The sequence below is a fragment of the Mizuhopecten yessoensis genome, unplaced genomic scaffold, assembly GCF_002113885.1.
Source record: "Mizuhopecten yessoensis strain PY_sf001 unplaced genomic scaffold, ASM211388v2 scaffold10821, whole genome shotgun sequence".
Taxonomy (NCBI): domain Eukaryota; kingdom Metazoa; phylum Mollusca; class Bivalvia; order Pectinida; family Pectinidae; genus Mizuhopecten; species Mizuhopecten yessoensis.
This window is the reverse complement of record NW_018408738.1, coordinates 1,293,790-1,308,697: the sequence shown is the minus strand read 5'-3', so window position 1 is coordinate 1,308,697 and position 14,908 is coordinate 1,293,790. Positions and strand designations below refer to the sequence as shown.

Below are 14,908 nucleotides of genomic sequence, written 5' to 3'. Positions count from 1 at the left end.
ATATAGTTTCCATATCTAAATATTTTATACAAAAGTTTAATGTAGACATGAAATATACATTTGTACGTAAAAAGTTGTTCCCAGTCCATTAGTACATCACTTATTGAATGGTTTGATTTAAATAGATGATAAAAAACAAGCTTTGAATAAAATGAAGATAATTAATACCACCGGTAGGTATTTTTGATACTTTTTAGTTCTTAATGTAACAGTAATTCCATGCAGTTTTACTAGCTTTTGAAAACATATTAAACATTTCATCAAATCAGGAGCACATACTGTAAAAGATCTCTTAAAGCACAGACGTCAGTTTATTCTAGGTTGTTTTGTTTTCATTTGGAGTGCATTTTTTTTAAAAATATTTTAAATAGCTTACTGTCTGATCAGATCTGAATTCTTTTCAGATATCTTTTTCCATTTGTCTGGTATGGTACTCTGACCAGTGGCTTTCAATCGTTGGAGATATTCACCAGCTCCATAATGAAGTTCAATGTCTGAATACACCTCCATGCATGGGTATGCAGATCTGCAATTAGGATGAAATATCAACGAAAAACCAACCAAAGCCACACTACTAGTCATATGCCACCTGGCTTACATCTCCCTATGTGCGTATGCCTGCGTGTGTGCTGGAGATGTATTGTGTTCTGTTTGTAGTGGGACCGTGCTTCTAACGGTATCATTGAGATTGAATGCTACAGCACAGATACCGCAACACCAACTCCAGACCATTTTATACTACACCTGGGTTGTTGGAGTTGTGAGGGCAGGAGAAAAACACTTTCTCTAATATTCCATGCGTGCGACGACTTCGCGGATCGAACCCCGGCCGCCTGCTTGGAAGGCCGGAGTGTTAACCACTCGACCAATCCTTTAACAACATACATCTAACACTATTTATCAAGTTCAAGGGCGCAAAAATACACGCCCTTCATACATGTACTTGATGCAGCTTTTATTTGTTTATAATATTTTTTTCCTCTGTACGTGACTATTTTTCAACTGGGAAACTGTTCGGGTTTTCCGTCAAAGTTCTTGAGTAATCGGGCACCAGGAATCATATATATTCCTGTATATAACGGAGCACCAGTTCAAACTTCAGTACTTGACACTTTCAGTTTCCTTGGTTCATAAGCGAAATAAGCTTGGTGAAAGTAGCTAAAATCGAAAATGAAGGTGAATTTCGTACGGAATCTAACCTCGAGACAAACATTGGCATCATACATTTCAAAAAGGGTAAATACCCTGTATAAGGTAAGACTGCATTCCGTATTTAATTACGCTACACTCCCATTTCCGAAAGCATTACAATAATGAGTTTGGTGAACACTTTTGGTACGCAACACTCTGTCTTATCAGGATAGATATTCAGGCTAATGTAAGTGAAAATAGATGAAATGGGAAAGATGCTATGTTCCAAAAAAGACGTTGGTACAAAATACTACTACTAATAAAACATAACTCTGTATTAAGAGAAAGCAAGATAACCTTCTAAAATGTATAAGTGCTTAAGTTTGAAGAACGTAAAAATTAAAAAAAAAATAAACAAATAAACAAAGAACCTCTACTATGTATATAAAGGGCCGATATATCGCTTTAAGGTACGTGACACTCTGCGTTCACAAGGTACATACGTTCTGCAGGTTTGCTGAACTTATACTCCGGACAAACTTTAGCTTTAACAACGACCAAAAGGAGGGGATAATTCTGCATTAAGTGGGGCATGATATCCGACTACAGTATACAGCCAATAAAATTAATTATGTTGGGATCGCAGAGAGTCATGCTGCTCAAGTGCCACAAACTGAAATGTCAGACCATTAAAACGCTTCAATACATGTACATTAGTACTTACATGAATAGTTACATAACAGTTTATATTGTGTTAACATTTTAAACATAATTTTCATACTTTTTACCATACCTGTTCAAGGTCTCCATCTCACTGTGTAGTTGCATTGCCACTGCATTCAACAGTTTCCATCTTTTTATCATGTCTTTGGTGTGTCTATAATATTAAACAATGAGCACATGGGCCTTAAAGGTTACTCGAGTTAAAATACATTTGTTTTTTTATTGTGCTGTGACAAAGAACAAGAGGCCCATAGGACTTGTATCGCTCACTTAGATATCTAAGTTATCTTGGCAAAATATTCTCCAAATAAGATCCCAGGGAATAGGGCCAGACCCAAAGGGCAATCTTTCTAGACTATCTGTATTAGATTCCTCATGTCCAGCAATTGTATATATGGTTATAGGGTGGCGATCGCAACTGTTTCCAAGTTGTGACTCAGAAACTCGACTCGTCTCTTTCTGCCTGGCAATCGTAATTTAGTTTTGGGGGTAGAGATCTCAACCATTTTCAAATTGTATACTATTCTGGCCCCAACCCTTAGCCCTGGGGTTCAGCCTGTCCATTTATACAATCGTTGATCCCAACCACCAAGGAATGCTTTTAACAACAAAAAATTGATATCTTTCGCTTAGTTCCAGAGAGGAAGTCGCTTTAAGTAAAATAGCCAAATTACCCTTTTTCGGCCCTGCCCCACAGTCCCCTGAGTGTCAGCCCACCCCTTTCTACAATATTAAATCCCCTCCACCTAGGGATGCTTCCAAACGTATCAATTCAAATTCCAATTAGTGGTTAAGAAGGAGAAGTCGTTGACGTACATGTACGGACGCCACGGTTTGGCAAAAGCTCACCTTGGTCATTTGGACCCGGTGATCAAACAAAAGTATTAATGAAAATTAAAAATAAACGTCTTTCCGACTTTGGATTGGCTTTTTCAAAATTAGTTTTGGGAGTGACAAACATGTTTATGAAGATATCAGTAAAATGATAAAAATGCTACAAAAAAGTAACATGAATCCCCCAAAGGGTAATTATCAAACTGCAATCATATGGTGATAATTACAACTAAGTTGGAATTATTTCAAATTGAATTTCAACAAAATGTACCCAAGAATGTAAATCCGTATATAAAAAAGGGGAACGGGAACCGGGGGTAATGAAATTTAAACTTTCGTTAAAGCACTTTGGGCCCTTTCCATCCACGAAGAGAACTTTGTTCTAACATATCTAGGTCTGAGGAAGAATATTGATGACATTTTCGACAATCTAACCCCTTTTGGCTCCACCACTCAGGCCCCTTGAAGGTTTCTTTTGTAAAAAAAGGTTTCATAAAAATCTGACAAATAGTTTCTCGGAGAAAAAATCAAAAATATGATTACTAAGTGTATTAAATATTGCACTAAGTGAACCCATACGAGCCCGATTAGGGGCAGTTTAGAAATGCTGATAAAAATCATCTTGTAAGTTTTACATAGAAGTCTTTCAAAGGTTTTGCACTCAGCAACATCTGTTGGTCCCGTCCCTCAGTCTCCGTGGGTATGAGATCTATCTCGAGTAAACATTCTGAACCCCACGAAAGGTTGAAAGCTACCACCAATATTACAGGTTTTGAACTGAGTGACCCCTGATGGGGATTTTTAAAAATACACAACAATCACTATCGGTTCTTCAATTCACCATTTCCTACTCTGTTCAAGTCTTATGCAGTATCCCTTAGTCGATATACATCGCCACCGGTATTAATAAACATCATAAGGACATTTTAACTTAAGGTCTGTCACGTGACCGGTTATCTCTGCAGCAAAAAGGTCGATCTCAAATTTGCCCTAGTGTACCCTGTAGACAATCAACTTAATGTGAAATCTGTATCAATGAAAACAACTTCTGAATACATGAACACTTCAAGGTGGTAAAATGCCAAATTAGGTATAATTATTACAAAATATCAACAAAGGAATGGAAAGGAGACCATTCTTACATTATAAGGGGGTAATAGGGTTACCAATAGGACTTTTTTCATAATTTGATATATTGTGTAACACTAAAGCTGCAAAAAAAAAAGATAACCGAAGAACTTGTTGTCTGACATTTTTTGTCATAAAAACAGTAACTATGAATAAAAAAGTAACACCCTCACGTTGACTTCGACACCCATTTCTTTAGATTTCATTTAGATACATGCACATACAATTCGGTAAGATTATTGAGTTGCATTGATCGCTGGCATAATTGTATATAACAAAGTCAGTGTGACTTACTATGTGCTAAGTAATGTATTTTTGTACAGTCGTGTTATAAATTGCATCTTTAGTGTTACACAATACATCAAAGTTATGAAGAAAAAAAAAGAAAAAAATATGGTTTTGTCCAAAAAAGGCCATTCGTGATTGAAGTACCACAATTTACCCCCTCATTTCACGGAATTCGCCAAAAAAACAAAAACTTATTTATGACAGCCAAATTGACACCTCTTCTTTTCACATTGAAACCGTCATAATGCACAAGCTTGAAAAAAACAAGATTTCTGGAACGGTCGTATGCTTATGCAACATTACTCAGCATGCAAATCTAGGTCAAGTAATGCTATGTCCTAAAAGTGCAAACCATGGCCGTGGCAACGAAACCACAAGGTAGACTAATGGCCATAATTAAGGCAACACCTTCATATCAAGAAGGAAATTAATATACTTTTTAGTGAGATATTAATTGCGACAATTAAACTTGTCCATAGTTTAGACAAAGTTATAGATTTTACCGTCAGCAATGGATGTTCCTCAAAGAGATTATTATGTTCGGAAAAAAACCTTAAATATCGAATCAACTGCACTGTGTAAACACCATTTGGGGGAAGTTACTGTCAGGAAAGGGAACGTTAGTAATCAGAAGAAAAAAATCGTCATACTTGACGTTCATTTAAGAAGTAAGCTGTTCCTGTTGGTCATGTAAAGGTCGAGGTTAGCGAGTTATATCTTCGATTTAAAGTTCAGAAGGTCGAATACTATCGACTGAGTCAATCAAATTATCGTTATTTAACGTCCTTTTAGTTTAATATGAGGGGGGGGGGGGGGGGGGGGNTATAGGGTGTATTGTGTATTGGTAAAATAATGCTTAACAAAAGGCAATTGTCTCTCTCTGATCTGCCCCATTTCATAATATATGTTTTTGTGTGAATGATAAATTATTTGGTCATACAACAACTGTGTCAACTAATGACCATTCGATATCTGTGGTCATACAACAACGGCCCCCTCGGATTGGGACTCAGTCCACTGAATACTAATATGCATTCATTAATACTAGTAGCAAAAACGAAGTCATGAAAGTACAGTGTAACTGACCGACGTTCCGTCACCCGGAACCATAAAGTCGTTCTGAGGTAAAAGAAATGCTACATAATCCCTAAAATTGCACTGCATTGTACAATCTACACTTTACTAATGTAGCCATCCAGGAATTACACATATAATGTGTCAAAACGATTGTCCAAATTATGGGCCGCAAAGTCGATGAATACATGTAACTACACAAAGGATAAAACTCGTTTTGATTTCTTCATGTTCCTTACAGAAAGGAAAATAAGCACTGTGTAAAACACTTTTGTTGTTTTAATAAAGAGAGTGGTTCTCTAAACCTTAAATACTTTGATTTAGAACTCAGTTTCAGGATAGAATATAACATTTAAAACAATAGCAACCCTGACCGATTATATAGTGACTTACGTTATCAAGTTATCTCTACAGAAATATTTCACATCTCCGTCAGGGTCGTTTCGCAGTTGTTGCACTGTTTTTGCTAAACTTTCCTCTTCATTACAACATTCGCCAATGAACTGTTCGTAAATCCTGTGAATGAAAACGAACATGTATCATGGCTAGTTTTGTTAACCCTTAAACTCATGCAAAATAAATATCTCCGTTATAACAGCGAACATTTCTAAAACCAGGGACCAAAAAAAAATTGAAATCGCGTATCACCTACAAATACTGTAAATAACGCTTTGACTTATCCTATATGTAATTGATGCATTTATATGTAACACTGGTAAAAGACAGTCCAACACAAGAAGTTCGGATCCCGGCACACAAACTACACCATTTTCTAATGTCCCTAGTATATAAAGGCTTTCAGCCCTCCATTACTCTGGAAGAAAAATAATGTCCCTCCATTATCATGGTTTTATATATAAACTTGCATAAGCATTCTTCTTCTTTTTTAAAGTGGTATTCACATAATTTTGAATATGTTTTCTTTTCGCTTATGATATTCAACTATTTGAAAATTAAAAGAGGCTGTTCATTCTGTTGCTTCGGATTAGGAGATGTTAAACATATATGCTATTCCGCGAGCGAAGTTTATTGAAAGATCAAATGTTCAAATGAAGGAAAAAATCGGTAAATCATTATATGGATAAAACTTGTATCCTTAATACAAAAAAAACATAAAATAATGCAAGTGTCTATATACAATTGTTTACGGTAAATTTCTGGATTGTTTACATAATTACGTAACATCGCAGGAACGTAAATATGCATGTTTTGGATGTGTGACTGCCCAAAGGGATTATTGATTTGTTTGGTGGAAAAATATAGATAAGTTTATTTAACACAAGGTATGCTAAAACCGTCTTGTATTTTATATGCATCTTTCTTTCCATTTTCTCCTTTCCTTTTTGCTTCACGAAAGTACTTATGCGAATGTTAAATGTTTGATGTATAAAGTAGTGTAATTCATAAATTTGTGATGGTGAAACCATGCTTTTAGATTGAATGACATCGTTAGTATTGTGTACTTTTGGCATTTTCTACTATTGCTTCAATCAATTCATTTGTTATATCTCAATATCCGTACAGTTATTTTTAATCTAAGCCCAATGATTTTCGTCACGCTTTAGGCTTCCAAATAGGCCATAATGACACCCCTCAATTTGAAAATACATCCACAGCATTTTAAAGATAGCTCACTCCATCCAGCTGTAAATCTTTGCAGTTTCCTTTGCTGAGTTTAGTCTCTCCTGATATTCCTTTGAAGTCATGCCGCACCATATATAATCCGCATCACTGGCATTATCATCGAAGAGTTCGGATGGCTCTGTTTCTGATGCATCCGTCTCCATCGGGACCCCACTATAAAAAATGATAATGCCAGCGTAAAGTTCAGTAAAGCTTGAGAAAAGAACATTTATCATTGACGGATAATAATGATACTGTACCTTCGCCAAATTTGTGTGCTGATTTTTGTACAATAGATATGTACTCACCTTGAACTATCCACAATTTGCAACTGCTGTCTAACAATTTGTAGGCCAACGCGATATGCACATACGAGACGCAAAACCCTGAAAATTAAAATAGAAAGAATATACAACAACATATTAACTAGCAATGAATATTCAATTACCAGAATTTGGGGAGACAAAACAATAAGACATCATTATCTCAGATTATGCTCTAGATGTGTGAGAGTTGTCCGCAATATATGAGCATGTTATGGCGTCTCTCGTTAAGGATCTCTGTCCACTGTAGTCAAAATACTTAATACAGAATGTAGTTTCAAAATATGATTTAAAATAAAAAAATTAACCAGTTTTCCAACGGTACTAAGCATATGTTTATACATCAACTAGAAATATGGCTTTTGATGCAAGAAAGAGAGTTTTCCTCCCTTCTCGTATATTCTCACATTTGGGTGGCATTTTTACCGAAAATTAACCTGAACCCCTTAAATATGTAAAATTGCTCAAAATACCTTGGCTTAGGTCCAATCAATATATAGCTGTAACAAATTCTCAGATCCCAGCGGGCAAAAGAACTTCCGTTGCCCTGTAGCTAATTTGGTTAGAGCGATGTAACAGACTGGGGTACAGGGTTCGAACAATTTAATTTAAACATTTCCACCTGCATGTTTACACTAGGAGCACTGTTGTTGATTAAGTTTTGTACATTTCACTTGCTGCTCAATGGAACATTTAAAAGCGATATCTGAAATAGCGAATCAATTGTGAGACCTGGATATTATAGCAGGGAGACTAGATTTGCTAATGAAAGGAAAGTTAACGTTAAATGTCATTATATATATATCTTTTATAAAATTTCAACTTTAAGCTTTTTACAAAATGAATTAAATACTAAAAAACATGAAACTAGAAGTAATACACTGTGCATCGAGTTTTTCGTAGACAAAATACATAAACAAAAATCACCTTGGAACATCTACAGATCGGTTATCGTCATGTTTAAAGACGAAGACCGATTTGAATTCTAAGTCCGACCTTCGTTTTCCTCTGTCAAGTCGGAATCTGTCGAGTAAAGATTAAGATTTATTGATTAAATGACTTGGACAAAATTAAGACACAATCGTTATTTGTGCTTGAATTATGGTGGAATATGTAACGAAGGTGAGAAAATATTAGATACAAAATAATAACGGAGGCCGAGTTAATCATTTTTCAGACACCCGAAATATATATTTCACAATAATATACCAACACCTGTTAGTTTTATCAATTTTATAATATATAAATGTAATTGTACATACGTGAATACTTCAGGGTCTCTTATCCACGTGAACTTATTCCAAAAGTTTTAATTTGCCAAGTGACGCTTTGTTTTCATTTCACCAACAAGTTGATGTCACAGGTGACGAAAATTATTTCGGTACATTTAAGCATGGGTGTATTTGGAAATAATGAGATAAGCACATGTGAGCGCACATAGTTAACTAATCTAAGCTAATTAACAAACGCTTCGCTTGTTTACACTGACAAAAGGTTAAAACTGTGTGATTTTTTGGATTTTTTTCCTTATTTAAGTCTAAAGATCATTAGTTCTAGTACAAATAAGTTAAAATAACAACTGGTCATATAAATCCGAGGTAACCCAGTTATTTCAATTATCCAAACGCAATTGTTTTCTTACATAGGACTTAAGTCTATGACTCAAAACGAATGTCATTTATCATCATCTCATGCACATTAAAAAGTACAATTTTATATTTCATCTCCAGGTGAGTTATATGCATAAGAAAAAAACAACTTATGACGAAATAAGCTAAACTGACGACTTTGCCAACTTTATGATATGTCGTGTGTACATATATAAGAGCTGCGATTTCAATACAAGTCCGAACCTTTGTACCCATGATTGCTCTTAATGTGTCCGTATATTTGAACCTTGGCAATTAATTTAATGCTCAGTCGATTGATTTGAATGCGTGGTAATGTGGCTGAATCGTACATGTACACTTTTTGACGTATGTGTACATATTTAACTTGGACGTCTTACAAACAAGCATACACAAACAATTTTTAGTTCCACCAGGTTATGGCTTCTTTCTCTAATAACATAATATCATATGTTACCGATCAGTAATGTCCTTCTTACTTCATGTGACCAGGGATGTCGGCATATACCCCATATTTGTCACTTGCTTTCTTTTGCGCCACAGGTATACGAACTTCAGCATGGGGTTGATGTATAGCGGGTAGTTCGCTATGATCGTTGTCCGGCGAAGGGGATGGCCGGATGTTGTCACGATAAACAGGCTCCCGTGGTCTAAAACATTGAAAATGGCATATGCATATCATTAGTTGGTAAAACTTCAAGAAAATGTTTTTGAAAACGATTATGTTAATCCTAACCAAGCAACAACAACAACAACAACAACAACAACAACAACAACAACAACAATAACAACAACAACAACTTATAACATATAATATTGACATCTAATATACCATTAACATCTTAATTGCTGATACCTGCCCTTGAACTTATTGTTTTTTTAATTCTATATTCAATTTTATATTTCATCTCCAGGTGAGTTATATATGCATAAGAATGCAAAAATCTCTCAACAGTGGATACATACAAACCTATGACGAAATAAGCTAAACTGACGACTTTGCCAACTTTATGATATGTCGTGTGTACATATATAAGTGCTGCGATTTCAATACAAGTCCGAACCTTTGTACCCATGATTACTCTTAATGTGTCCGTATATTTAAGCCTTGACAATTACTTGAATGCTCAGTCGATTGATTTGAATGCGTGGTAATGTGGCTGTACATGTACACTTTTTGACGTATGTGTGCATATTTAACTTGGACGTCTTACAAACAAGTATACACAAACATGTATACACAAACAAGTATACACAAACAAACACACAAACATGTATACACAAACAAGTATACCAAAAAAGTATACACAAACAAGTATACACAAACATGCATACACAAACATGTATACACAAACAAGGATACACAAACAAGCATACACAAACAAGAATACACAAACATGTATACACAAACATGTATACACAAACAAGCATACACAAACAAGTATACACAAACATGTATACACAAACATGTATACACAAACAAGTATACACAAAAAAGTATACACAAACAAGTATACACAAACAAGTATACACAAACAAACATACACAAACAAGTATACACAAACAAGCATACACAAACATGTATACACAAACAAGCATACACAAACAAGTATACACAAACAAACATACACAAACAAGTATACACAAACAAGCATACACAAACATGTATACACAAACAAACATACAGAAACACGTATACACAAACAAGTATACACAAACATGTATACACAAACAAGTATACACAAACAAGTATACACAAACAAACATACACAAACAAACATACACAAACAAGTATACAAAAACAAGCATACACAAACATGTATACACAAACAAGTATACACAAACAAGCAAACACAAACAAGTATACACAAACAAGCATACAAAAACATGTATACACAAACATGTATACACAAACAAGTATACACAAACAAGCATACACAAACAAACATACACAAACAAGAATACACAAACATACACAAACAAGTATACACAAACAAACATACACAAACAACTATACACAAACAAGTATACACAAACATGCATACACAAACATGTATACACAAACAAGAATACACAAACAAACATACACAAACAAGTATACACAAACAAGTATACACAAACATGTAACGCAAACAAGTATACACAAACAAGTATACACAAACAAACATACACAAACAAGTATACACAAACATGTATACACAAACAAGCATACACAAATAAGTATACACAAACAAGCATACACAAACATGTATACACAAACAAGTATACACAAACAAGTATACACAACCATGTAACGCAAACAAGTATACACAAACAAGTATACACAACCATGTAACGCAAACAAGTATACACAAACAAGTATACACAACCATGTAACGCAAACAAGTATACACAAACAAGTATACACAAATAAACATACACAAACAAGTATACACAAATAAACATACACAAACAAGTATACACAAATAAACATACACAAACAAGTATACACAGACAAACATACACAAACAAGTATACACAAACAAGCAAACACAAACAAGTATACACAAACAAGTATATACAAACAAGTATACACAAACAATTGTTAGTTCCAGCGGGGTATGACTTCTTTCTCTATTTATTTAATGTTACATGTTACTGATCATTAATGTCCATCTTACTTTAAGTGACCAGGGGTGTCGGCATATCCCCCGTCACTTGCTGCCTCGTGCGCCACAGGTATAGGAACTTCAGCCTCTTGTGGATGTATAGCGGGTGGTTGACTAACAACAACAACGACACGACATATAGAAAATAATATAAATGACATACAAAGGGCTTAATTTATTGCTGTTTATTTATCATTATCATTTGAACAAATGGATATGGTGTGAATATTAATATTTCCTTTTAAATATGAAAATATCACCCTTACTCATCCATATTTCCCTGTCCTCCCGTCAAACGGTGGCTTGTCGAATCTGTCCACCTATGAGACAAAATGAGAGTGGAAGCATTGTACAAATCAACGAAAATCGAAGTTAATGACACTCAGGAATGTAGAGGTCGAATAGCAGCATATAATAAATTGTAACAACCTGACGATCGTTATTAAGGACCTCCCCCCACCCCCCACCCCCGTTCCACTGCCAAACACCGTAGCTAAATCATTTATAAAAAAAAGAAAACCATCCTTTGCGGATTGCGGAATTATCGCTATAACCAAAGGAGGAGCTATCTTGTTAACAGAAGTGTCCCAGCCTACAGTTACTTTTAAACGGATAGGTTACTGTATTTAGGGATCACAAAGCAACGGTACAGGGATCCTTAAGTTCTCCACTTCTTAACGTTGCATTCGAGTTAGCTCCCTTACTACTTTCGAAATCTATAACGTACTGTGAAAGCCTAAACCGAAAGTAGGCTGTTTAATATCGATGTCTGATAAACATTTCTGCATAGAATTGTTATTTCACATTTTCAAATCAAGCAGTCTTGAAATTTGCACAAGGATTAAAGACACGTAACACACTCACATATGTGTTTTCTTGAACTCATATACAGCGACACATATCACATGATGGCTGTTTGCATCAAGGAAGTTGATTAACATTCAAAGTCATTCTTTTTCAACAGTATTGTTTCCATAACATTTACGAAACATATTTTATAGCAAATGCAGTTAAATGATCAGATAAGTACAAACATAGCTGTCGAGGAACATGTAATTCCAAACACATCATTTCAATCCGGTTTATATTGTAAACATTGATTCGTTTACACAGTACCATACACGTACAGGTACTGCACTATCAGTAATTAAAGACAATTTTGCTTACCTTAATGTCGTTTTCTAATTACAGAGATTATAGCATGTTGTTCTCTGTAGATTGTGATCGGACACGGCCGCTTGTTTAATCTTGTTCCACGGTATCAGCCTTGATATCCAGATAACCAAGTGCAGACGCGATTCGGAGAATTTCTTTCAGTCTATAAATAGCGCGGTGTCACACACATACACATTGTAGGTGTGTAGTAATGCATAGCCTTAAAGTATCGAATCTGTACGTTACGAGTGTTCATATCGCATTACCCTGATATAGAGCCCAAAACGTTACACTAAAACGCAAATTTCATCACAAAACGCTATCAGTCAAATAAACAGAACAGTCAGCTGACACTAATGTTTGTTAATATATTTTTCCACAAGCTAGTCCTATTTTTTCTACAATCTATATACATCCGTGTATATATGAACAGCATAATTTGTTTCTGGACATGCTTGAACTTAATGTTATATTTCGCTCATGATCCTGTTTTGTCGGTATGATGTTTTTAATCAACGCTGGGCCTATGTCTTTAGTATAACCTGGTTGTATTTGTCTCAACAAAGGTTATATTTGATATATAAGTGAACACTATCTCACATGTAACACGTTTATCTGGTTAGAGGTCACTGTTTCCTTTCAGCAGCGTAATGACGCTATAACGTGCTATCTGATGACCATTGTGACGTCAAATGCAATGGACCAAACAATGATGAATGTAGAGTAAAGGGACAATTGGTCAATTATTTTCCCCGAATTTTCAACACAATGTGTCCGTTTAGGTGATTTTGTGTAATCTTGACAGACAGGTTTGTTAACTGACAACATTTATCATAGTTTTCTTTACCTCCAACATGGTTTGAAACTTTCTGATATTTTTTTATCATTTATTCATTTACATAACTATTAGAAAAAAGTTTTCCATGTTTCGAAATGTAACAATGTACCGTTTCCCTTATTTTGTTTGCTTGTTTTACTTTTTTTTTTAAGTTTTCGATTGAATTTATTAACAACAATCAAGAGATAGTTAGATAACAAATCGCCCCATTTGCATACAACTTTATAAATTTATATTTAGAATACATACATTGCAAAGTAAAAATGTTGCATCAGATGTATGATTATTTTGGATACCGTTTTAGTTTAGATACTCTCACGCTATTGCCTGTCATTCTCAAACACTGTATAAACTATATACATGTACACGTATATATTGCATTGGCCATTGCTGTAATCAAAGTGGGTGATGATTTAAATAGGCTATGGATGTAGTCTAACCCTTTGTTTAAATCAATAAAATATCTTGAATGAGATATGCCATGACGTACGTGAACGTGAAAGGGCCTCAGAGCATCACACTGCATCTATCGTGTGAACAAATTGAGAAGTGTAGGATGTTTCCAAAGTTTTGGTAACATGGTGAAATCTTATACACTGTATAAAGTAATAAAAAATAATAAAAGAATCCCAAACTCATTTTTGTTCAATATGATAGATGGTATTAACTGAAGCACATTTCATCAAAATCCTGTTGAATGGAGCGACCTCAAAACAGTTGATATAATGAAGTAAAATATTTTGGAGGTCAGAGGTTGAAGGTCAATATCACAAAGAAATATAATTCAATAATTTAAGTCACAAAGTCCTATCATATATATACAAATATAAGATGACACACATTTCCCCTACATCCTCACGGGTTAGATCATAATCACGTAAAGTTCTATATATACAAATATAAGATGACACACATTTCCCCTACATCCTCTCGGGTTAGATCATAAACACGTAAAGTTCTATATATACATTTATTATATAATATAAGGCTTCTGCAGTGCAATAAAGGGGTGCAATAAAATTGATATTGAACGTGTGCAATAAAGATGCAAATGAGCGCGCGACACCGTGGGAACTAGGTCGTATTCCTACGCACTACTACTACATGTACTACTACTATAGTATAGGCCTACTACAACATGGCTGACGTAAACATTGGTAGGGGCACAGTACAAGAACTTGTTCCAATGGGATTTGCAACATTTTATAGAGTTTTAATCGAGGGAAGTGATATTGAGGTTGACCTGCCAGGTGATCGGTTAGAGCCAATACCCCAGACTATAACTCAGTCGTTCTCGCTACCACAAAAGCAGACGACACCCAACCAAACTCAAAGGTTTGTTCCGGTCCAACAAACGGAAATTGGGTCATTCATTGAACAACAATCAAATAAGAACACTCTACTGAAAACGTGGAATGACATGAAAGTATTGAAAGCCTTTTTCGAAAATCCAGAAATCAACGAATCCCGAAGCATTCAAAACATACCCCCTCCCGAATTATCTCCGTTGCTTTT

The 14,908-nt window shown here is 35.0% G+C and overlaps 1 protein-coding gene across 1 annotated transcript in view; it reads right to left on the bottom strand.

The window, feature by feature from the left end:
• Nucleotides 1-12,732, bottom strand: part of LOC110462653 — a 38,677-nt gene extending 25,945 nt beyond the window's left edge. Inside the window, exons 1-10 of the mRNA XM_021516720.1 lie at nt 12,568-12,732; nt 11,667-11,720; nt 11,413-11,514; nt 9,232-9,402; nt 8,052-8,147; nt 7,110-7,187; nt 6,814-6,975; nt 5,572-5,694; nt 1,925-2,008; nt 377-526 (exon numbers count right to left, since the gene is read on the bottom strand). Of these exons, the coding sequence (XP_021372395.1) occupies nt 377-526; nt 1,925-2,008; nt 5,572-5,694; nt 6,814-6,975; nt 7,110-7,187; nt 8,052-8,147; nt 9,232-9,402; nt 11,413-11,514; nt 11,667-11,674 (974 nt within the window). The 5' untranslated portion in view covers nt 11,675-11,720; nt 12,568-12,732. The remainder of the gene's footprint in view (nt 1-376; nt 527-1,924; nt 2,009-5,571; nt 5,695-6,813; nt 6,976-7,109; nt 7,188-8,051; nt 8,148-9,231; nt 9,403-11,412; nt 11,515-11,666; nt 11,721-12,567) is intronic.
• Between the last annotated feature and the right edge of the window lie 2,176 nt (nt 12,733-14,908).